At 39.5% G+C, this 25,491-nt stretch overlaps 2 protein-coding genes across 7 annotated transcripts in view; one reads left to right on the top strand and one right to left on the bottom strand.

Annotated features, from left to right (window-relative positions):
• Positions 1-111: 111 nt before the first annotated feature.
• LOC308199193 (calcium-activated chloride channel regulator 2-like) lies at positions 112-15,938 on the bottom strand. 6 transcript variants are annotated; one of them, XM_080602982.1, is made up of 14 exons: positions 15,908-15,938; positions 12,654-12,791; positions 10,842-10,992; positions 10,141-10,249; positions 9,064-9,232; positions 8,564-8,791; positions 7,670-7,897; positions 6,502-6,679; positions 5,558-5,664; positions 4,543-4,767; positions 3,563-3,833; positions 2,301-2,468; positions 1,484-1,720; positions 112-837 (listed from the first exon to the last, which is right to left on the bottom strand). In XM_080602982.1, the coding sequence occupies exons 1-14, from the start codon at positions 15,926-15,928 to the stop codon at positions 431-433; spliced, it is 2,637 nt and encodes an 878-aa protein (XP_080459108.1). In that variant the 5' UTR covers positions 15,929-15,938; the 3' UTR covers positions 112-430. The 6 variants fall into 6 exon arrangements, with proteins under 6 accessions (XP_080459108.1, XP_080459111.1, XP_080459112.1 ...); XM_080602985.1 differs by lacking the exon at positions 15,908-15,938 and adding an exon at positions 13,922-13,940; XM_080602986.1 differs by lacking the exon at positions 15,908-15,938 and adding an exon at positions 13,734-13,855.
• ODF2L (outer dense fiber of sperm tails 2 like) overlaps positions 13,745-25,491 on the top strand; it is a 60,695-nt gene continuing 48,948 nt past the window's right edge. The window contains exons 1-8 of the mRNA XM_080602987.1: positions 13,745-13,883; positions 14,754-15,143; positions 16,889-17,142; positions 18,302-18,460; positions 19,061-19,215; positions 20,547-20,670; positions 22,735-22,797; positions 24,639-24,710. Of these exons, the coding sequence (XP_080459113.1) occupies positions 17,035-17,142; positions 18,302-18,460; positions 19,061-19,215; positions 20,547-20,670; positions 22,735-22,797; positions 24,639-24,710 (681 nt within the window). The 5' untranslated portion in view covers positions 13,745-13,883; positions 14,754-15,143; positions 16,889-17,034. The remainder of the gene's footprint in view (positions 13,884-14,753; positions 15,144-16,888; positions 17,143-18,301; positions 18,461-19,060; positions 19,216-20,546; positions 20,671-22,734; positions 22,798-24,638; positions 24,711-25,491) is intronic.

Here is a 25,491-nt window from a genome sequence, read left to right as displayed (position 1 = left end):
CTGGAAGCTGAATGGCACATGTGCTTACATAAATGCAAATGAGAACTGCAGGAACTCATACTGCTTTGTTTTGCTTTTCTTCTTTTCTGTTTTTAAATAAGGCACACTGTCTTCAGTATCTCTTTCAATTTAATTACAACGTTTTCACCACACAATAAGAATAGACTACGACATTGCACAGCACACATGTAAGTTCATAGACAGATATTGCATCTCTGTGGTACAAGCTATCAGCACACGACTTGTTTTACTGTAACCAAGCCTTCTGTTATCAAATTCATAGACGGCATGATATGGCTAACAAATCACTTCAATATCTGGAATGTGATTACTTATTTATTCTGTTTATTGTAGGATATCTACTTTTCCAAGTCAAAGCAGATAAATATTTTTAAATATCTGGAGCTCTAACAAGCTCTGACACTTCATGTTAAAGCAACTTAGCTGCATTTTCTGAAAGTGTCTTCTTTTTCTTTACTAAACAAAGGGTTGTGCTTACTGTAAGACACACTACTGTTAGTAATCCAAAGACTAGCAACAATATTGTTGAAAAACTCAACTCCATGTTAGAAGTGGGATACACCATTGAGGGAACAAACTTTACTGCTTGCGCAATATTAGACAGCTCAGAATGAAGAAAAACGTCATCAACGGCACGCATTGCAACGTAAGTTATGGTTATGTTTCCTGTTGTAAAAGCTTCTGGTTTAAATGCAAATATTTCTTTGCAGCCAGCACGCCGAGGTGATAGAGTGGAAGTATTCACTAAAGTGGTGTTATAGAAGCTGTCCCTTAGTTCCAGAGGACTCTCACTTATTCTGATTTCATAACTTGCAGCTGAAAATACAAATATTAAAAGATATTGTCACCTGTGTGTTAGCTATCGTTCAAACTTCTGATCTCTTTCCAAATACTCTCTTTTCAAAACACTTCCAAAATACTACTTACCTAGTATTTTCTTCATAAGTCAGTTCAGCACCATAAAAAATTAATGCAGCATGCCGGATAGATCTGCAAAAACTTGTTACCTAAGCTAAGTACTTGAATGATTCAATTTCTCACAGCACAGCATTGAAATGAAGAAGTGATGGTGGTCATCATGAGCCCACGCTGAAGTCTGTCAGTATTTCTGACTTCACCGATTTTGACATAACAGTAAGAGAAGTAAAATTCCTACTTGACCAAATCTGATGTTTTTACACTTTTTCTTTACGTGTACAGAGTAATGTCTACCTTCCATGAGTAGCAGAAAACTACAACTTAGTAAAAGTAAGCCTTCCATCAAAATCACCAGCACTGATTTTGAAACTTTCAGAAAGCTTATCGTCTAATTCCATTTAAAATCTTTGCAAGAGCAGAGCAAGAATAAAGCCCTAGAACCACCATAGTTTATAAGAAAATTCCCACTAGTGTCAGTGAGAGTAAACTCCATTACAGATCTTTCACTTTGGGTAGGAAGCAGGCTGGCAAGCTACAAACATACCTTGGCCTTTGTCAAAATCATTTCCTGGTGCGGTCCATGATAGAATGACCTTATCATCTTCTATTCTGGCCACAAGGTCAATAATTTTACACGGTGGAAACACATCAGCATGAGGTCCCATCGGAACTGCAGATATTATGAAGGATCCTCCCACAGCTGTTCTACGGAAACCTCCTCTTCTGACTTGAATATCACTTTTAATAACTGGGGGTCTTGATGGGTTCATCTTGAGTTTACCTACAGCATTAAAAAATGCTCATCAATCTTAACTTCTTGCATATTATTGTACTCTGCAAGTAACCTGAACATCACCTCATTTATACTGTTTTAAATCTGAAAAATCTGTAAACCTCAATTATGTACAATCATTTCTAGTGCAGTAACTGTTTCTTTACAGTTTCAAGAGTGCTAATTACTAAGAAAGCTAATATGAAATTGCAGTAACTGTTGCTTGTAATAGAATAATTACAGGAGAGTTTAATATCCTAATACTGTAACAGTTCTTAATTTAGGAGGACTGAATATAAGTAATAATGGTCATTATTATTTAATAAACCTATGTTTAGTCTTTTCACTAACAAAACACAAACCCTGTCTATCTGTACTACATAGGTACTGCCCCATTATAGTTGTTTGAGGTATATTTTCAATATTCTGGGGTATACAGACTTTTTGTGTTAATGCCTTCATAACTGAACATCTCCTAGCTGGGCTGTTGTTGTTCTAATGCCTACTCCTAGTATTTGTGAAGGGATGTGATGTATTCAGGTGCTGGAATAGATAGCTATATCATTTTCTCTGCATTGCTTTACCTTACCATTTTCTACGTAACCTGGTATATACATGGCATGACTCCACAGCATTGCAGTTTGTGGCATAATAGTCCTGTTAGCTTGGACATGAGCTTTCAGGCTGTATCTGCCATTGCCAGGGAAAGAAAACAAGTACTTGGAATATATGCCATCATTCTTAACAATGTCAGAACCTAGACAGAAAAATGACATAAATTAACATCAAACGAAAATGGATGTGCTTATTTACGCTTTCTAGATTCACATACAGAAACTAGAATGTAAGAATAATAGGTAAATTCTCCTCTGATATGAGACCTGTGCAGATCCTCTGCATTTGGTTGCATGTCAAAACTTCAAGAAGACAATGATCTGAAGTTAAGATACCTCTTTGTATGGCATGTTAACTGAAGAAAAAGCTAACTTAGGAAAATCATCTATTATTTCACAAGTTGTTACACTTGGGCCCCTGAGCTGGGATCTGGGAAACCGCCTGGGAATTCAGGGGAAATGGGGTGGCTGGACCTTCACCTCCAAAGTGCTCGGTGTACATTACTGAAACGCACTTCTCATTTATGGACTTACTCCTATGGTGGCACAAACCAGAGAGTATTCGTTACTACTTCTGATCGTTTTCAGTTGTGAAATTTAATATAGAAAAAACACTTTATTGAAGTAGCTCCAAAACTTACCAAAGTGATTTCATAACTACCTACTCTGTATAAAATCCTTTCTACCAATATGATGGACTGCGTGTAAGACTGTTGCCTTGCAGCATGCTGAAGTAACCAGAATAACTTCTGCAAAGCAAATGCATGAGTTAAAATATTACTAAATCCAAACTCCTTTGGGTATTTACACCTTTGCTTGACAACTGTAAGAGGGAGTAAAGCATAGGGCCTGCAATTTCTGCCTGTAAGTGGTCATACTTCACTCTGCTAACAGCTTCTTAAGTTACTGAGCTTTAAAGACCTCACCTTCCAATGTGCTGAACATCATTCATTTTGATCAGCTTGAATGACAACTGGTAGCTTATGCACACAGCGCAATTCTGATTACTGGAACATGTCTGTGTATTTAATTTATGCACATAAATCCTTTTCTGAATCAAAGTGGATCAAGAAACACCACCAACTGTTTGTTGCACTCTTGTGTGTTACCACAGAACCTTGGAAACTCAGTCTCAATGCATTGTATCATACAGTATTCAGTGAAGGTAGCACTTAGGAGAGCCTTTTAATTTCATTTTCCAGATATTTTTGAATTTATATTCCCAGAGTCTTTTTACCTGCTCCATTGTCCAGAAGTTCCAAGGAAATGGGATCTCCATTCTCTGGACTGATGACAGCAGTCACGCTTGCTCCAAGAACAGGGGAAAAGCCGTGACTAACCTGTACATAGACAACCATTGCACTGGGATAGTAATTTATATCTTTACTCATATGGGTTTTCACAGCCACAGGAGGTATAGTAGAATTTGCTGCTCGAGAAGTTACTGTCATTGTTAGAACTTGAGGAGCCAGGTGAACATTTGTCAATGTGTATGTCCACTCTCCTGCCTGAAAAAACAACAACCAAATATTTTCAAATGAAATAACTCACTTTTGGATAATTTAATTTATGCTTATTTAAATTCTGACAGCCTACTTAGACTAAGTAACATCCTTCAAGTAGCTTTGTTTCTGTCAGTGGGAACACTCATAAATGCAACTCAGAATGAAGAAGTGTTTTCCAGCTGTCCTCTGTCTTTTGCCAATTGTTTGGCAACTATTCCATGTAAGACCACAAGCATCGGATTTGACTTAGTTTCTTAGCTTCTGTGGACTATTTAAGAAATTAAGGATTAATTTTTATGGGGAAAAAAAGAGTTTTCAGAATTTTAATGATGGGAAGACGTTTCTACAAACAATGCAGTAATTTTAAATTAATTATGAAGTTAAAAAGAAAAACCACACACTTGTAATGCTAGAGTAGTAACAAGACGGAAGATTCGTCTACTGGCCACTGATAGTACTCAGAAACTTGCAGTTAAGTTGTAAATCAAGTGTGAAGTAATAAAAAAAAACACACCTTCAGATAGTGCTCTTGAACACAGCAGATGTTTCTGTTTGGCACACAACAGCAGTCATACTAACATAGTGTAGCAGAGCCATTCTATCTCATACTATTAAATGATTTTTCTTAACATAACTTTAACAGAATTGAAGCAATGTAGAGTCAGGATGTTCCTCCCATTGCTAAAAGGCAAAAAAAGACCGTAAGTTGTACCTCTGCAGTTTCTGGAATCTGGAGACGTGCTACATGGAAAACTGAATCAAAGACAAAGTCCTTGCTGGTGTAGCTTTTCCCATTGGGATCAACCAGATTGATCTCAGGTGGTTCAGCAGCTTGCCAGGTGGCTACAAAGAAGGTTTCTCTTCCCACGGTGCTATCAATAGTCACTGCCCTCCTGAGTTGCTTGTACCCTCCAATACTTTCACTAGCACTTTCGATCTATCAAAAACAAAATTATTCTGTCAGTTTTGAAAATCACATGTTCTGACAAAGAAGGACTTACTCTACCACTTTAAATATCAGACCTGATAGACTAGAAAAGAAATGAAAACACACACCAATGTTAATCTGTTATAATAAATGGGGACTTTATTCTCCCCTTCAAATACAAAATAGCAGAATTTAGTGACAGTTCCATGGAATCACAGAAACGACAGAAAAATTAGGCCCAGTGGCCTTCTTTTCATGTTACATTTCTGCTGGATGGAATTCCAGAAACATATAGCTATGTGGGATATTGCCACTTTCCCAGTTCAAAAGCAATACTGCTGTTAGAGAACATGACACTGAAGAAGACTGATTTATGAGTTTAAAGTTCCATCTACATGCTCTTCCATGAGGAAAAAAATAGCAATAAATAAAATTTCTGATGGAGACAGATCTTTGCCCTCATGACTTCCTTGGAGGATCGAATTGTCAGATGACATTCCATACCTTGTGTGGGGTGATAATTATCTCTGTAAACTGCAGAGAAAAAGCTTGATATACTCTAGCGCACAGTAGAATCTGAGGGAACTTTCTACAGTTTTCCAGATTATACAAAAGAAGTTAAACACAACTATATTGTCTCTCAACACTTTGCTCAACGTGCAAATAGAGGACTATACACCAGGCTGGAGAAGTGGTCACCTGAAAAGAGGAAGTAGGACACCTAGATAAATTTGCTACATTTTGATTTTATCTAAAAAAAATGGGCAGCAGAAATATTAACTGTGCTCATATGACAAACCTGGACAGATTGATTGAAAGTATCTCCACTTCCGGACAAAATGCCAGTGAACACATCCAGTAAGTCACTGAAGTCCAGCCTTTCAGGAACAAAATACTTCAGCCCTCCTGAAACAGCACAGTTGATTACAAATTTAGCTATTACATATTATACATGACACAATAACTACATCAGGTTCGCAAGATGTACCACAGGTCACAGAACTGTCAGGGAGGGAGGACAGCCACCTCCCTTAACCATGGCCTCTGACCATCTTCTTCATCAGAGTTTTCCCAGCAGCTTCAAAATGACTCTTGAATCGGAATGATATAGGGAGTTTACTACTCTGAGATTACTTTATATGGAATAATTTTACATTGCTTTAAGAAAATATCCTGGTAATGTTGCAATAACAATACTACATTTTTCAACAAGTAGCACAACTTATCAAGCTGAATACCTGTCAAGGCTACCTGCATGAATGAAGGCCATTTCCAACACAGACGCTCAGGGACAGCTTTTTATAAGTGCCTATGTGCAAGAATAAAAGCTGTATTCTTCATCCAGTGTCTCTAGCAAAAGTAAGTTATTTAGGTGCTGAATTTTCACTGATGTTACTACACTCTAGTACCTATTAAAATCTGGAACCTAGATTTTCTCTGCTTAGTCTAGTTGCCTGTACCATTGGCTTTCAATCTCTTTTTAGATCTGTGGCTCTGCTAACACCTTTGAGAGGAAGCAGGGACTTCATAATGAGTCTTACTCCAAGTCACAGTAAGGCCGCTTTTCTTTGGCATTTTCTGAGAAAGAAATTGTGTCTGAGACTTACTGCCTGAGATTGTTGCAAACAGAAATATATTGTCAGGTTCCCAGTTTCACATAAATTTACACGTATGCCAGCTTTACTAGACATACCTGAGTTGAACACTTTCAAGACCAGAGTCATGGTTTGTTCCTATACTTACCTGTCTCTTTGGAGAAGTGTTCGATTTCCTTAGCAGCTGAGGACCCAACAGTAATGGTATGGATGATCGATCCACTGTTAACCATTTCAGAAAAACACCTGCTCGTACTATTGTCTTGTCCACCTGTTACCAATATAATTTCAGATCCATACAGATTTCCTTCTTTCTTCCTAATGACCTGATGGTAGAAGAATAAGCATTAGCAGAAGCTATAAATATCATATCATCTACACTGCAATTAATTTTGACACTATCTTTAAAGAAATTGTATCAGAATGAATACCATGGAAGTTTTATACCACAATAAGGTATAGAAATGAAAAGGACTAAAATAAGAATATGCTGCAAATGGGTACTTGACAAGTAGCCATGCAGTAAGCACCTCTTTTACTTCCCTTTCTTGAAGCACCTCTTTTACTTCCTTCTCCTAGCAGAAGGCTGAGACTACAGGCTCCAGAATGCAGAAAGTCAATTAAAATCAGACAAGAAAGAACATCGCTGCTCCCAAATTTCTGCTTCATTTCTCTGACAAATTCAGAGAGGCGGTGACCCATCCTGGGGGCAGGATGAATACATTTCACATGAGGCATTTGCTGAACTGTTGCAGTACTCAGCAGGCAGAAGTAAACCAAAGCAGGAAAAAATTCTCCTTAATATACTGGGCTTAAAGATGCAATAATAAGACCATGTTAATGAATTTATATTGCAAAACAAGACCAAAAGAAATGTGATTTTAGAGAAACAGAAGTTGAAGTTAACAAACAAAATCTTCTTTAAAGGATGCAGAAATGCTGAGTGTGCCAGCCTACGTTTTAAGAATAATTTAGAAAGCAAAATATAAAAAAGCAGAAGATAAAGCTTATATAGCTCATAAAATTTGTAATGGCTAAAATTGCAAAGTTTAAAAATATATAACATGATAGTTTAAAATGCATCATTAAGCCTATTGCAACAATCACATAACATTATTTTAAAAGAGTTTGGCTATTACGTTTTTAATTATTAGTAGATGATACATAATAGGTTCACAGGAAAGCCACAAAGGTTCTTTTCAAAAACTACATAATAATCAGTAGAAAACACTTGATGTAGCCTAGACACAGAAATCCTCATAACTGAAAAGAACAAACCATCTACACCAAAGGTGTGAACAGAAGCGATGCTTCACCTCGTGCGCCAGCTGCAGGCCTGCACAGACATTTGCTCTGTTCCTCCCTGGAGCCGTAGGTAGGTATGAAGCAAGCTGTTTCCGTGCATCATCGCTGACTATCTGGAGCACATGAGTTTTGATCTCTCCTCTGTCACTGAACGTGACGATACCAACGTAAGAGTTTTCTTCCACAATTTGCAGTAAATACAGTTCTGCTGCTTGATGCAATCTATTGATCCAGCTACCCTACATATAAAAGAAGTTTAAAAACAAATAGACCTGTAAGCAAGTGGAATAATAATGAATGCTGCAAATTATAAACTAATAGCTAAAAATTCTCGGCAGAAAACTTCACAAAGACAAGGAACATGAAATATTCCCTTTTGCAAGTTCCAACGTTAATTTAATTTAGAATACAAAATCCAAATATGCTATTCACTTTATTTCAATGAAGATCAGCCTTAAACTAATCAAATGCTTAGCCCACTCACTGTTGAGCACTGGTTGTCTTCAGACTTTCAGATCCCTCTCTTCTGGAATTTTTTTTTGTTCCTTCATCTTTTTTCCCTGCCCTTCCAGCTCATGTCCATCTTTCTCATGTTCCAGGCTACCTAGCATAAATACTTAGACTATAACATGCAGCGTCCTTTATTTCTCTCAAAACCTCGCCACTGACAGTCAGCTGGCCAGTAACCAGCATCACCGTCCTGGCCTCATTCATGTTGATTTTGACTCCTCTGCCTCAAAAGAAAAGACAATCCCAAATTCTGTCACTGTCAAACTGATTCCTTGCATCTGCAGCCAGATTTTTCCATCTCTGCATGGAGACTACTTTTAGATGAATACAGTTTCTGAAAACACAAGACAAAAAAAGTAAAATGTGCAATGTAATACATCTGATAAAGATTTTACCCCAGCTATAGTCTTGGAAACATCAAGAACTAAACAGATGACTCTGTCTCTCTTCTGCAGCAATGAGAAGGAGGGAGGAGTAATGAGGCTGCTGTTGGTCAATGGAGGATTATTTTCAAAATCTGTAGAGTTTTTAATTACTTCCCATGTGCTTCTGTAGTCACACATTCGATTCTGAAGATTGGGTGCTTCTCTGTTATGGTTATGCTCATTACAGAATTCAGCCACCTAAAATGAAAAACAAGTAGACAAAAATCAGAAGTAATCAACAACACAGTAACAAATAAATATAGCAATGGAAAACCATTAGTGCTGATTTTCTTGTATAGTTGAGACATAGCTGACAGTAAATTTTGTTCCACATTATTAACAATATGCGTTGCAGTTAATTTGCTTACATAAAAGTTGAAAAAAAACAGCCTTTCTAAAAGGAGGATATATGAAGTTTTATAATAGTATGTTTCATTGAAAGAAATCTGTTCTTATATGTTTGTACTTACAGATGATAAACTTTGCATATACATTATTGATGATACTGCAGTTTGATTTCTCTCAGGAATAAATGCACATCCTTCCTTAAAAAGCCCTGATAGCTTATTAATGACACAACTACCGTCAGTGCAGGAGTTTTTTTCACAGACATAGATGCCAGTAAGATCAGAGGAACACCTAAGGATAAAACAGAATACATTTCCACTTAAAAACCCTACCTGAATATAGTGCTGACATTAATGATGTTTGCAGTATATTCTACACACCTCCTGTATAAGTTATCACTGTGAGAAGATATATGTGATGCGACATGAAGAAAAATCTTTTTTTTTGTTTTACTTTTCCGTCACATCATTCTCTTGACTAAGTAGAAATATTACAGCTACAGATGTAAAGTTTACAACTGCAGAAGTAATCTTATCCATCCAGCAGCCACCTCTTCCAAATGCTTCTGTATCCTAGAAAACGCCTGTAAATGGCTTGCTGGTGTACCATAGGCACAGGCACCATCTTGGTGAGCTACCAGGTTAAATGTGCTATAATAAAACTTTGTTTCTCAATGTCCCTTTGGCCATATGGACAGCAAGGAAAAGCAGGTAGAGTCAGGCATTCCTGCACTGGTGAGTGTGTGGGGTGAATATGTGCAGAAGTAGCAAAGATGAAAAAAGTTGTTTGAAGAAGAGAGACTGAGAAGCTTAATGGGAAAGTCCAATATCTGCAATGTACCCAGAGAAGGGAGAGGTGGGAAGTGGCAGAAAAGCTTGAACAGACAAATAGCATGGGAAGGATTTCTGTACAAGCACCATTTCCTCTCCAGGAGCAGAGCTTGGAAGTGGTTAAGTCTCCACTGTCAGTTCAGAAAAATGTAATGCTCACCAACACTGCCAGTCCATCAACGACAAAAATGTGGAAAGATGAATGCAGAGAAAATCATGTGCTCTATTCATACGCAAGAAAAATATTTAATGATGGATAAAATAAGGGCTAAAAGAAATAGGAATGCCTCAAGAGTTCATAGAAAAAGATCAGGCAGCTTTCTGAAGTGCACCAGAAAGGGCTTGTAGAAGGAAAAAATGCTGAATTACCTTGTAACTTTAACCTGATTCTTCCCAGTGACATAGAAAGGTCTGTCAGTGTCATACTCATCAAACACCCCCCATCGAAGGTGGGCCCACTCATGCACAAAGGCTCTGCCTGCAGGGAGGACAGAAGGGCAGATGTTGTAACGGGAGTCAGCCACTGCCTGCAGAACTAATCAGCAACGCCACAGCAGGGACTTCCCGACCAGCACCTTTCCAGCAACAATCAGCCATACACAGTTTTAATATCACGCGATTTACATCTGTGCCTAAGTGTGTCTAACTTCAAATAACATCATTTGAAAGTCTTAGATTTTACATCACTTAGAATTGGCTTCTTTTATCATCATTTGTTTGAGCTTGAATTCAGACTCTAGGAGTGTATGACGAAGCAGCAATACTTTTTAATATACACTTACATGAGAGTAAAACATGCATCAAAATTTAATTAAAAATTTGATGTTGAAAGTGGAACTAACCTCAACAAACCAGAACTTCATTTTCCATTAACCACACTAGTGTGGGATTAGGAACAAAAGGCTATCTTTATGCAGTTAGCACAGGTTTTGCACAGCAGCACATGCTACTGAGACGTGTGCAGGAAATGTACAGGAAAGGGTGATGCAATGTAGTTTTCAGGATTCTTCTGTCTTTTGTTCTACACTGCTAAAGGCAAGCTGGAGAAGTAAATGGTTTAAGGAATTTACCCCGTGAGCCATAGATGTCCATCAAATAATCATTTACTAGGAAATTAGGTGTGAAATGAATATATTTTCCCATTTTTCCACATGCTTCATGTTGTAGGGTGTATGGATCATCACCGTATTTCCAATAAGGATCTGCCACTATGACATCTGCCTGAAATTACACAAAAGGTAACTTGAGTAACGATAGAAGTATTCTGCTGTTGTACATGATCCAATGTAATACCACCCAGCCTATAACAGAGCTCCTACCTTCTGCCACAGAAAGACTAACAGCAGATTATGGACAGATTTCCCAGCAGCATAATGAAAGCTTGAAGTGGGAGACTATTGTATTTATTCCTTTATTAAAGCTCTTCACATATGAGACACATTTCTTAGAAAAAAATACTTCTGACTACAGTAATAAAATAGAGCCAAGCAAGCCCTTTCACCAGAAGCCCAGTGATCTTGAAAGGGGTGTTTCTTTTCTTGCACATAGTCGTGCTTTTCCTTTCTGTACTGCTATTTCATGTATTAGCTTAAAATTCTTGGCAGGAAACATCAAAGAGAGAAGGAACATAAAATATTCCTCTTTGCAAGTTCCAATATTAATTTAATTTAGAATATAAAATCCAAATATGCTATTCAGTTTTATTAATGATGATCAGCCTTAAACTAATCAAATTAAGGGACTGATCATCTTTAAAGTCAAAACAGACAGTTCTATGCACTTTTTTTGCTGAGGTCTCCTGTATCCACCTGCAGTATGCCTACAAATCTATAGCACATCTTTTACAGAGCTAGCTTCTTTCCATTTAAAAACAGCAAATGAGGAAGAATCCACATCTACATGTTTTTGCAGGTGTAAACACAAGGACAGGTCCAATTTCGAAGGGCCTTTCAAGTGGAAAGTCTTCTTTCTGACGACCAATACATTTTCATAAGGATTTGTTGATATTATTATACAACCTAGTGAGAAAATATATTGTAATATCTGCTGCAAATATCTCTTACTTGTGGAGCTGGTCATAAGTACCAGTGGCCATGCATGTAGCTAAAACACAGATTAATGTGCATCCCATTTCCTGGATTCCAGCTACACAAAGTTTGGAATAAACGGAGAAAACTAACCATTATGAACTAGTCCCCGCTTCTTTTTCTACCTCTGTAGCAACAAGCTGACTTTGCTCTTTTGGATTTCCTTGGCTTTTGAGATGGACCTTCCCTAATAAGTCTGGAACTCCACCTAGACAAGTATTGCTGCTGTCATCAGCACAACTGCCAGCCAGGAGTTATTAGAGGGATGATAGGTTAAGAAAGCAAGAGTGAAAAAAAAAAAAGCAAACCAAAACCACAACAAAGCAAAACACTGGAACTCACAAGCAAAGGTCCTTGACTTGTCATAAATGTGAAAAAAAGTAGAGAAACAAAACTGAGTAACAACAGGGATATTCAGAGCAGACAGGATATTCAGACCAAGGGTATTCAGTCCACTCGCAGGCCAGGTTTCCAATATAATTAAACAGCCTGCAAAGGACTGTGTTTATGGACTATGACAGACTTAACATGGAGCTTCTTGCAGTTCAGCACTCTCTTGTTTCTCATTTAAAACCAAAAGGATGGTACAGCTCTGTGTTGTTACTGATGCTCGTTAATTGCGGATTTACTAGCAGTGGTTCCTAGATCATGATTTTGCCTGTTCTTAAGCGCATTCTCATGCGGATGGTTGTTCACATCACTTTTTAAAAGTTAGCGTACATTTGGGTACACGAATAAATGTTTAAAAGATTTTTTTAGTGTGCTCTATTCCCTGCACCAGGTGTTGAGCCTTACCTTTTCATAGGTCTCGTGTTTTGGTTTCTCATAACTCTCGTCTTTCCATGTCGGAGGTATCAGAATCTTCACGCTCCTGAAATGGACCCTTCCTCTTGTAGCATTGAACAAATACGAAGAAGCCTCAGTGATCATGTCCTGGCAAATAAACAATGGAAAAAAACAGGCTGACTGGATTAAGCAGTATGTTCGTTCTGCGATCGGTCCTGACTACGGCATTTGCCAGCAAACATTAAAGAAAAGAGCTCAGCGATCTGATCAAGGCAGCGCAACGATCCTATCATCCCATCGTCCCATTTCTGCAAGACCTCGCATTCAGGCATCTCAGGGCCGCTTTAGAAGCACTCATTCACCGTCGAGGATGACATAAACGCTAGGGCTGCCTCTCTGGAGACCGGCAAAATGAGCCATCGAGCTTGGTGGCGGCTAAAGGGACGCGTCGGGACCGTTCCCCCCCGGGGCCGGGGGGCACCGGGCGGTGACCACCAGCACGGGACCAAGGCAGCCGCGGGCCTGTCGCCACGGGGGCCGCCGCCTTACCTGCAGGCGGGCGAGGAGCCGGCCGTCCTCCGGCAGCCGGGGGTGCACGGCGGCCAGCAGCCCCTCGTAGCCGCCGTCCCGCAGCACCGCCGCCGCCTCCCCCGCCGCCGCCAGCGCCAGCAGCAGCAGCGCGGGCCCCGCCGCGGCCCCGCCGTCCATGCCGGAGCCGCGGGCGTGGGAGGGCGAGGCGGGCGCCGGCCGGGCTCCCTCCTCCCCGGGCGGCTCTGCCCACGGAGGGCCCCCCTCTCCCGGGCTGGGCAGCGAGGCCCGGCGCCATCTCGGCTTCGCGGCGGCGCGGCTGGCCCGGGCTGTGCCCCGAGGGCGGCTGGCCTGTGCTGGGGCCCCGCCGCGGGAGCCCTCAGGGGTCAGCCGTGGGCACCGCTGAGTGCCCTCAGGGAGCCACTGCCCCGGGTCGGGGCCTGAGCACGGGTTTGGGAGTGACCAGCGGGGCCTGGGATCGCTGCTGCTACGTGGGGGGCATGGCTTGACAGGGGTGAAGTGTGACCTCCAGCCAGGCTCCAGCTCATGGCTCCGACCCACCACATTGCTCGCTTTCCAACAGCTTCCCGTTTTCCTGCAGGCACTGTCTGTATCCACACCAACCACCTGCTCTACCCGTGTGCAGCAGGGCCTCTGCCTCCACACACAGAACTTGCAGGGCTTTAGGATTTCCAGGACTACTTGTTCATGGTAAGCGAGAAGTTGGCCAGGTGAAGGCCTCTACAAACCTGTTTAAAACTGAAGTTATACGTTATATATCTGAGTGTGCCTCTTTGTCCTGGAAAGGAATTACTGTAACTAAACCATGTTTATACAAAATGCCTCTTGAAAATACAATGCTGTCCCAGCTGTTTCTGCCCGTCTGCCTGGAACACCACTGTAAGGTGTTCCCTTCTCTTTCTTTCACCCTAAAGGTCTCCATCCCATTTCCCAAGTCTTAAGCAGATTCCTGTAGGACCTGTCCTGGTTCTGGGACCTCACCCTGCTCCCCAGGCACTTTTCAGAATATGAAAGAGTCTGTAGCAATTTAAGAACTGATGCAAGTTATTTCCCAGGAAATGCGTATGGGAGCAAACAGGGCTCATATACTCACTCCCTGGGTTGCACTGCACAGGGAGAAAGACTAAACTGAGGGATGTGGATTTAAGGATTTGTTAGTAAAAGTGAAATAAATTAAAACTACTATTGCCTCCCGAGGCAATACAAAGTCTCCTGCAAGTAGCTGAGCTGTCTGTCTGAGCTGGATGTGACTCACATGGAAATGAGTGGCACCAGTACAGCTGGGTTTATGGGGATCAAAGAGGACTGGGAACTCTGATCCAGGCAGGTCAATGCATGCAGTAAGGGAAGTTCTGCATTGCTATAGCTGCTATATAACCTGCATGTAGGGTGAGAAGTTCCCAAATACCTCTCAGTCAAAACCTAACAAGATCAACACCAAATCAGTGATCTCCAAATGAAGGACACCCAGACCTTCACATAAAATGTTGTTAAGGAGAAAGCGCTCCCTGTTACTGCCCTGTACCTTGGAATTTCCTTATATTTCTTTCATCTCTTCAGGTGCAGAAACGCCTGCTGCTGCTCTACGAGCAGTGAAGATGACCTACTGCTTCTGCCAAGTCTTCCATGTAAAGAGACAAAGGTCCTTGACTGGGACCCTACAGCATCATAACCCCAACGGGTAGCTCGCCCTGATGCCGATGACCCCATGCACTGCCAAGTGAAGGACTTCCCTGCTGACCTGCTGGAGAAGCTGGCATGACGCAGCAGGGAGTGGAGGATATTAACAAGCATGCGAGGGAAGTAGCAGAAACCACCACACCTGTTTTACAGAAGAGAGCGGGAAGAAATGTTGTCATCTCTTCTGGACAAGTATTGCTGTGTAAGACAGGAAGTGTCTAAAGACTGGCCCAGAGAAAGGAAGGGCAAGTTCTTCCTTTTGGAGATAAGGTGAGTCTTAGACCTTGTGTTGGATAAAAATGGTGGGGAAGGAACGGTTTTATAATCAGGGCAGCAGCATATCAAGATAAAAAAAAAATCCACCCACTGATGGTGCAGTGGAGGGATTATGCAGGATAACAGCTTCGTTTTGTATTTTCTCTCCAGAAATATTAGCAAAACCTTCCGTTTGAATCAGAGAGTGCATGGCTATGCAGGTTACTCGATGATAAGGTTATTTGATTACGGTTCATTGCCAATTTATGGTCCCATGGATGCTAATTTAGATTTGGGAACTATTACAGTCCTGTTTATTGATATGACCATGGAAACTTGAGTAATGTTTCCATACATTTTGCAATGTATCTTTTCAAATGACAGATTAGTCCTGGGCATGAACACACTGATTAATCCATGAAGACTGAGGAACTGAAAGCACATTTCTTTCTTCAGTAACTTCTTGATCTCCTGGATAAGCCTTGTTATTTGTATTTTTTTTTCCCTCTTCCTGGTTCTCTCCCCACATTAAAATATTAGCAGATAGCCTAATTTATTTTTAAAGGTTGATAGCTCTTTCTCTGAAATACAAAGAAGTAGCAGCACCAGCACAGCATTGCAAACACATTATATGCAGTTATAAAGCAGCCAATTCCATGACTAAGAAGTGAAAATAGAGACTTTTTGTGATAAGAAGCTATTGCCAAAATTTAACAATGAACAAAGAAAGGCTTTGGAGTCTTGAATTTCTGGCACAGAAATGAAAAGTTCTGTTATACCTTTAAAGCAGATAAAGTCATGAGCTGGGACACTCAGTGGAGTTTCTGTAGTATTTGAAGAAGCCTCTCTCTAGAATACCTCTTTTTACCTCTTTTATTAAGACTTTCAATTATGTGATAGCTGAATTGTGTGTTATATTTCCTTTAATTATTTTCCACTCTGTGGATTGTGCAACAGGGTCATCTAAATGCAGTTTTGAGGACTGAAACTTGTACTTCTTTGTTTATGAGGTACATAGTCCGATGTCAATTATCATGGTAATTAGCCCTGACCATAATATTTATTACATAAGCAATCACCTCATTTTTAGATAACTGCAACACTGTATTGCTTTAAACATAAAATTATCTTGGAAAGTTCTGAGAAGCTAAAATTACAAAATCTGTCTAAGCTGAATACGACACACCACGGCCAGAGCTAACAAACTGCTTTGCCAAAGCAAAGCTACAATGGAGGTGATTAATTCACAGTTCAAAGCTAAGGTTCCTGTAAAGAACAAAACATCGGACTTCTACACATGCAAAGCCCCCACAACGCAGGTATAAACAGGCAGCCAATCCATAATGAATAATGGCGTGGTTTCATCTCTCCTAGCATTACAAAGGATGAAATTTAGCCTTTGATTTTTTTTATTTATGTGTATACGAAACTTTTTGTAGCTGTTCAGAAGAAGTAAATGCTTAAAACCCATTTGCTCTCGCCTCCCTCAGGCGGCTGAGGCGCCCGCCCGGGGCAGGCCGCGCCGCCCGTTGCCGCGGCAACGGCCCCAAGCGGGCCGCGGCGGCGCTGAGGGGGCTGAGGGAGCCGTGGGGAACGCGCAGCCCGCCGGGGGGAGCGGGGGGCGCCGAGCCCTGAGGGGCAGCAGCCGCGGGCACCCCGGTGCTGGGTGAGGGGAGCGGGGCCGGGGACACGGTGGCGGGGCCCGGGGGCTGCGGGTGCCGAGATTTCTCATGCGTTAATTGCGTTACGTCTCTGGTGAGACTGCTTTTTCCTTGCAGTGCAGGAGGTATTTACACGGTATTTTCTAGTGGGACTGACCAGGGATACCCAGAAAAATTCAGCTACTGACGGATGAACACCGGCAGCAGGTGTCAGGACGCCCAGACTTGCTCCCCAGCACTCCAACATGTCATCATCACCTCAGGCAGCCTCTGCTCTACCTGCACCTACCTGCACTGCGCCTTTCTTGGACTCTGAGCTTCAGGAAAAGTTTTTTCTTGCTGATGTTAACGAGGCAAGTTCATTCTGTTCCTGTTAAGCCTGATTTTTCTTTTTTTCTTTTATATTTGCTTTGTTATCAAACCTCAAAACTTTTTAAAAAACTCTGTACCAAGCTCCAGGTGGAAGTAGGTGATATTTCAGAAAATGGGTGAGAGTGGGGAACACAAAAATGGCTCACTGAAACTGTGGAAAAATCTTATTTGTTCTTTTCTGCAAGCATAGATGAGCTAGGATAAAATAAATTCTATGATTAATCTTCCAAGATGCTGTTTTCACTGGAAGCAATTAAATTCAACAACTTGGTTTTGGTTATATAACTTAGAAAAAGATAGAGACCTGGATTATGTTACACAGATGGAGCTCTGCCAGCAAATGTAAGCAGGTAATAAAACAAGAAATGTAAGTATGTATTTTTTTAAAAATACAGTTTAACTATTGGAATATAGTTACTTGCTTTACAGCAAGAGCTGGAAGCAGAAGAGCCTACATCATGATTTTGTGAGGAAGGGATTTTTTTAGTTAGGAGTCTCCCCAAATATTGTTACACTCAAGTATGTTCCTAAGGAGATACATATGGAAGAATATAAACTTTATTCTGACGAATCCTTTTGGATGGGATGTATCTGTCACAGTAACAAAAAAAGGAAAGGCGATCCACTTGTGAAACATAATCAGTAGTTAATGCAGCACAGATGAAGGCAGGTTCCTGGTGCGTGACAAGAAAGTAGGGGAGTAGGCTGTGTTTGCCTGTAAGCCCTGATACTTTGACGTGGACTTACAATGGTGTGGGCAGCATCATTTTCCTGTACAGCTACAAGCCAGGAACTTTTCCAAACTGGGAAACGAGAAAAGCCATTTCTGCCTCACAATTGGCTGATCTCTGCTGTGACATGTAATATCTTTGCTTTCACTGGAAACAGAGTTTACCTTTGCCTCATAGATAAGGTGTGTTTTGTGAGCTGTCACTTTGAGGGTACATCCTATGGTATCACAGGACTGTACGCTTGTTGGAAACAATAAATGAAAGTGAGATTTCTTTGATCTTTAAAACTCCTTCTAAATAATTTGCCTGAAGAGCTGACTTGTTTTATGTTGATATGCCTTGAACTGGGAAGGTGAGTATTCTAACAGTGAGTGATACTAAACAGTACGTGATTATGAATATATTTCAGGGAAAACTGTGTGTGGTACCAATTACATCTGGAGAAGCAGGAAAACTCTGTTCACTGATTCAGCTGTATAAAGACGATTATTATAGAACTACAAATGCCATCCAAAGCAGAAAATACGTTACTGATCTAAGCAAAGAGTCTGACCGTCTTGAACACCAAGTAAGAATATGTATAAGACACGGCGCCGATGCAAATATAATTTTCTTATGCAAGTCTTTAACACTTAATCTTATAATTTTCTTCATTAGTCATACTTGAAAGAGTTTTTTTTTGTTATGTCCTGTGCACAAAAAAAAAGTTCCTGCAAAGTTGGAAGGAATTCAAAGAGGGCTAAATGTGACCTTTCATTGCTGACTTTCTTAGTTCTCCTTCGTAAGTCATAACCTTTTCTTCTTGCAGGATAACAGATGGGTATTTATTCTGATTTTTTTTTTTAATTTTAAATATATTATTTTTGATCTTTAGGTTTTCAGAGAGCTAGCTGCGAGGCTACAGCATGAGGCTTTTTATTGATCATTACAGAGGAAGTAGTTTCATAGAGAGACTGTTAGAAAGACAACTATGGGAGAAATGGAAAGTGGTGTGATTAATTCAGGATGAGTCACTCTCAGTTCTTGGAAGTCTTCTGAAAAATTCCCTTTAATTTTCTGACATTATTCTGGGGTCATAAAATGACCATTCGTGTTTACAATTTACTTACTCTGTGGTAGCAATTGTAGTCAGGAATGGATTAAACTAACTGAATACATTGTTTATAAGCTTGCAGAGCCTACACAGGAGGAAATTTGGAAGCAGAGTTGGGCTCCATGTCCTGATAAATATCGGCTCAAGATTACAGAACTGTCACCACTGCTTAAAAAAAGGTCACCAAAAAATCACCTACAACAGAGCTTGAATGAAAGTGCATCAAGAAGGTGTGCTTCAGGCAAAGATAAATGGTGAAATGTTAAGATATAAGGAATGTGTTTATAAGCTACTTAAGCATTTGAAGTTTATGAGTATATTAGGTTTGTAAGTATTGACCTGTGAAGGCCTAGACAGAGAGCTGGCATAGATTGGTGTTAGGATATTCTTTTTTTGCGTAGGTGTGATGGTGTTACCCTGATGGGCAGCTAAACTCCACTATAGCTGCTCTCTCACTCCCCCTCCTTGAAGGAGAAGGGGCAGAAAATAAAATGGAAAGGGCTCAAGGGTTGAGAGAAGGATGGGGAGATGACTCACCAATTATCATCACGGGCAAAACAGACTCAGCACAGGGAGATTAATATAATTCATTACCTATCACTAGCAGATTAGAACAGTGAGAAACCAAAAACAAACTAAAACACCTTCTCCCCCATCCACCCTCTTCTACATCCTCCCCCAGAGTGGTGCAGGGGAATGAGGGCTGCAGTCAGTCCCTAATACTTCCTCTCTGCTGCTCCTTCATGGTCACTCTCTGCCCCTGCTCCTGTGGGGTCCCTCCCACAGGATGCTGTCCTTCCCAAACTGATCCTGCAGGGGCTTCCCACAGGCAGCAGCTCTTCAAGAACTGCTCCAGTATGGGTCTGTACCACAGGGTCCATCTGTCAGGAGCAAACTGCTCCAACATGGGTCCTCCATGGGCAGCAGCTCGCCCCAGATCCCCTGCCCCAACCAGGGGCTCCTCCACGGGCTGCAGCGTGGAGATCTGCTCTATGGGGGACCCAGGGGCTGTAGGGGGACAGCCTGCTCCACCAGGGGCCTCTCCACAGGCCGCAGGGGAACTGCTGTTGCGTGCCTGGAGCACCTCCTGCCCTCCTGCTGCACTGACCTTGGGGGCTGCAGGGCTGGTTCTCACTCCCTTCTGAAGAAAGACTAATTTTATTTTTTTGCTTACAGAGGGACGGTTGAAATCTTGCAATACTGCAAATGAATGAAAACCATAAACCGGTCACAGTTAGGAGGGTATTTTATTAGCGTTTTCTAATATATGATTTTAGTGCTGGAGATTTTATTTTAAATTTTTCACCTTTAACATAAAATATATGTTAGCAGGGGGAAAGTGCTCTTTTGAGTAGTAAGTACAAAGTAAATAATTTCAAATATGTATTTGAAAACAGTGATGCAGAGAAGCCAAAGTATGAGGTCCATACCCCATCAACTTTACTATGCATATTAAAAACAATTAGTTGTAGAATTCTGTATGAACTAGGCATATGTGTCTTGCTTATTTACTTACTTATTAAGAGAACTCAATTTGCATTTATTATTTGCATGTGGTCAGGCAGAAGGAAAACAACCCTTGTGAAAATGGTGCTTTACAGGAGGTTTTTGAAGCAGACATGGAAATTAATTCAGCAGAGGACTTTATGCCAACTTTTAAAGATGTTATTGGCAGAATAACAAATGTAAGTATATTTTAGTCAAAAGTTTGTATGCATTCTAAATGCCACATTCAAAATAAATCGTTATTGTTTTAATCTTGTCTCTATCAATGTCTGTAGAGTTATTAATTTAGAAAAGCTTAAGTTTTTAATCTCTGAAAATGCTTGTCACATTTACAGAGGCCATATGAAAGACTTTGTGAAAGAGCACAGAGAGGTGTGAATTTTCCAATTTTAACCTGTGTTAGATATAACCTGAAGCTGGAGGGCCATAAATGTATGGTGAATGCTTCAAGCATTGTTAGTTCTTTTATAAGAGAGATACTATTTGCTGACAGATTCAGATAAATGCATTTGTTATCTATATGTTGTTGATTTTGCATGCAAAGAAAAACCTTGTTTAGAGATATTCTTTAAAATTCTGCCTTTTTTTTTTTTTACATTCACAAATTAATACAGCCTGACTATAGAGGGGATTTTTTCAAGCTTTTAAAATAATTTGTCTGTCTAAACTGTCATCCCAGAGTTCCATTTGAACTTTTCCCAAGAACATTAACGTGAAAATATTCTGTATAATTTTGTGCAGATAAGGATAGGATGACTTCTTTGCATGGATTTCCAGTAAAGCTTTTGATGCCAAAGTTTCCACTTGTTTTTGTTTTGTTTTTTCTTTTAGCTAGTCTGACTGGATTTACTCCTTTAAAGTGAGATTTGGACCATTTATCAGAAAAAAAAATAAAGTTGATAAGCATACCATATTTCTGTTAGGTTGGAAGATGAATCTGTATGTCTCATACACAGTTTAAACACTACTGAGGCAGCATTTTTTCTTTTAGTTTACTGTGTAATTGCAAACATTTATTAATTTTTAGTGACTGTTTTTTAAAGCCAAATTTGAATATTAATAATATATGTTGAGGAAATATTGTAGGTCATCTATAACATCTTCTTGGTCATGATGTTTTATCAGGTTTGTAAACTTTCTGTATCAGAGATGACAATTACTGGTACACAAGAGGATTTGCTGGTAGAGGAATTAGAAACACTCAAAACCACAAAAAGATTGTTGTGGCTTTCACTTCAAACAAGAGAACATGAACATGTAAGATAATCTGAAGCAATCGTTAGGTACCTGTGGGAGCCAGAGATCATGTGCCTGTAAATTGCAAGACAGGTTGTGAATACCTGGACTATGGAGGCAAAGGGAAATGCCTTAAAATGATGGGAATGCAGAGAGATTAAAGAGGCAGATTCGTCCTCAGGTGACTGGGCAGGTAGGATGCAGGAGCTAGTTGGGCACAGGTAGTTCCAGCTGGAGGAGGTATATTATATTTTTTAAGGTCTGAAAACAGCTGTTCTAATTCCTGATACAAAGTACAATACAGTTTAGAGAGCTAGCACAGGAGGTACTAGAATGCCAAGCTTAACTTAATTTGACTGCCACTGTGCTGTGGCTAATAATTTAATTGCTGGTACATCCCTGCTCCAGGACATTCCATGATGCTGATTATTACTTTATTGTTGTTCAGAGTTTAGGTTTGATTGCATAAGACGCTGACTCACCCCTTTCTTCTTGGAGACGTAGGTTCATCCCCTCATTGGTGAAATTAAAATGTTCATGATTTACAATCTGAAAATCCCACCAGATTATTTATGTGGTTTTGTTTGTTTGTTTTCAGATTGAAAGTTAGCCCTCCTCCAAAATTGATACTTTACAGTAAAAATTTAATTGATGATGTTATAACTACATAAATTCTTTCGGATATTTAGTAATAGTTAGCATAAGTTTTTTTTTGTGATTTCCCAGCCTTTGTTTTCTGTTTCAATTTTCACATTCTCATATCTAAATGAAGTTCCTGGAAGCCTTTAACATGTAATGTTAGTCTTTAAAATATTACGGTTTGTACAAATGCTTTTACTATTTGACTATACATTAAAATAACTTTTAAATATTTAAGGTATTTAGACTCCTTTTCACTAAAATAAAACCATATCAAATTATGTGTACGAAATTCAAAGCCATTGAAAAATGCAGAATCATTTATAATCTGAAGTAATTTGTTAATATTTCCTGCTTTTGTCTTGCAGTTAAGCAGCAAAAATATCGACGCTTTGATACAGAAGTTAAGTCAAAATGAAACCCGAAATGCTGTAAGTAAATTGAAATTTCTACCTCTTTTTTTGTTCTACCTTGTACACCTAAAAAGGGTTATGTTGTAGTATCATACAATTTCGTGTTACAGTGGCAAGATGGGCTTAGGAACTCTACTGCTAATTAATACAGTCTATATCAACACTGAACCACTACCACTGTATTATTGGATATTTTTAGGATATGCAGTGCATTTTAGTATTCCTCCTGTTACAGGGTTGAATGCATTGCACATTGTTTTTTTATGTAGGTAGATTCAGAGTAATTATTACAGTTACTGCAAATGGAATAAATGCTGCCATAAGATTACATACTGGCTCTGCTTTATGCAATAGTCTTTCAGCTAGAACCTGTATTTTGTTCTGATGTGCGTGGGCAGGTAACACAGCGAACTTTAACTTTTTTCTTTCTTGCTCCCACCAAAATGACTGTTAAAGAAAAAAAAAAAGCTTTAAAAATTGGTTCTGATACAAATTCACAGTACCTAGGTATCCATGACGATTGAGTAACACAACTTTGAAGAAAAAGGAAGAAGCATTTAAACCCCGATTCCATTTCCTTTATTTGTGATTTACCAACATTAAGAAATATCCTAATAACAAGAACCCTAAAATTCAAATATTGAATTCAGACAATTTTTTTTCATGAATGAAAAAAAAAAATAGTATTTCTTATTACTTTTTTTTTTTGGGGGGGGGGGGTGGGGGGTGGACTACTTATGGAAACTAGTTTCCATAAGTAACTTCCAATTTTTTAATGAAAAGATTAAGTGTATCCAAATTCTGAAGAGAAAGTAGAAAGAGATATATCACTCTAGGAGTCCTGCTTAAAAAACACTAATGTTTTCTTGCTAAGACTAGGATAAGGTGTTAGCCTAATGTAACAGATGAGGAAATTTAAAGCACTGAAGGCTGTGATCCTGCAATTTTACAGTCTGCCTATGGAAATCAAACTCAACTGCTGTCAAGAGCGTTAATTCTACTTGCTATGCTCCCAGCTGTGTTCCTGACCTTTCACTTGAGCTTTTCCCAGGGTAAAGGTAGCCCTGTGTAGCTTGGGAAAAGAGAATAGCAGAACTGCCACTTTCAGGAGTAGTCTGCAATCTGATCACCTGAAACCCTCAAGATATCCTATGTAATTTGTCCAAAGTTAAACAGTGAATAACCAGAAATGCAGCTGAGAGTACGTGATTTCCAAGCAACCTGACCAGTAATAAAATACTTAAAAAAAAAAAAAAAAATCTCTTATATTTTAAAGCTGTTCTTTATTTGATCAGACAATCTGGTAAATACTGACCTAAGAGCTAAAATAAAAGAAGTCTCCACTCAAATAATGTGTTAATTGGATTTTGTTCACAAATGCTTATTAGGTCTATGGTTATGTTGTATTAGCTTTTTGTTTTCTAAAATCTTTGGACAGGTGCCTAAATTTCTGCTCTGTCTATTCATCTTCGCTTCTCCTACCCTCCCCCCCCCCAGCACTTTTCCTACTGCCTATTGTGGTGTTTTTGTTTGTTTGTTTTTAAACAATGTCTTTTCTCTGTATAGCAATAAAACAAGAAAATATTAAGAACAAATTGATTTGGAGGAAATTGTGGCAAATGTTTCAAAATAAATCTTAGCGAAATTAATCAGCCTAGTGCCTATTATGATCTATACAGTCAGAGTAAATATTAAACTTCATCAGATGCTTTCAGGTACATAGTTGAGGTATTTGTGGTGTATCACCACAAAATAGTCTCAGTTATTTTTACAACTGAAATATTTATCAGTGCACATTACTGCTGCATTTTTGTGTACAGATATAAAAGTAATTTTTGTTATTTTTTTTCCCCATGAAGAATCTCAGGAGAAGGATTCTTGAAAGGGAGAAATGTGTCAAAGAACTTTCATCCATGCTTCAGTTTAAAAAAGTGAGAGACCAATTATTTTTAAATAAATGTTTTCTCCCAGTGTACTAAATTCTTATTTACAAATTTAAAGTTTCGATAAAAGCAATTATTTCAAAAGATTATTAAAAAGAAAGTCTGAAAGACATTTCTATATGAAAATATATTCAAACCTTCAAGACCGTATCCACACCTATTTAAGAGTACAGATTATCCTTAACACTATTGTCCCGCAGTTCTGGGAGAGTCATAAATCCAGACTAATGGCTTTGGACCCTTTTGTGGCTTCTCCTTTGCAGAAGTTCTGGAACAAACTTTTACAGTGAAGTAATACAGAATAAACTAAACTGATATTTTCACAGTTAGTATCCATGGCCCTTTGGAACTCAACAAATAAAGAAGGGTGGTGTGGACAGCGGATCTGATACCTTCAAAGGCTGGAAAGACCTCATTGCTTCTCTGAACCAGGCAAAAGAAGGGCCTGAGTGGAGAAACAAGATTAAAAGAATTGTCTGTGGACAGTAAAAGGATAAAATAATACAACAATTTCAAGATTAGTGTGGTTTATACACAGTTTAGCAATCTGTTTTACACTACTCTTATACCTGAATTGCACTTAAGGTGTATGTAGCGCAGGGTGGCCCAGAGTAATAGAGTAGCCCCAGTTAAATCTTGAAGGTGTACTTTGATTTTTGTAACTCCTTGGGGTTTATTGAAACCCATGGCTTTTCTCCATTTTTTTTTTCTCAACCAAGAGAATTACCTCCCAGAACTTGGCATTTTCTCAACATAATTTTCCCCACTA

Source organism: Anser brachyrhynchus, assembly GCF_964034855.1.
Source record: "Anser brachyrhynchus genome assembly, chromosome: 8".
Lineage (NCBI taxonomy): Eukaryota > Metazoa > Chordata > Aves > Anseriformes > Anatidae > Anser > Anser brachyrhynchus.
This window is presented reverse-complemented; position numbering and strand designations above follow the sequence as displayed.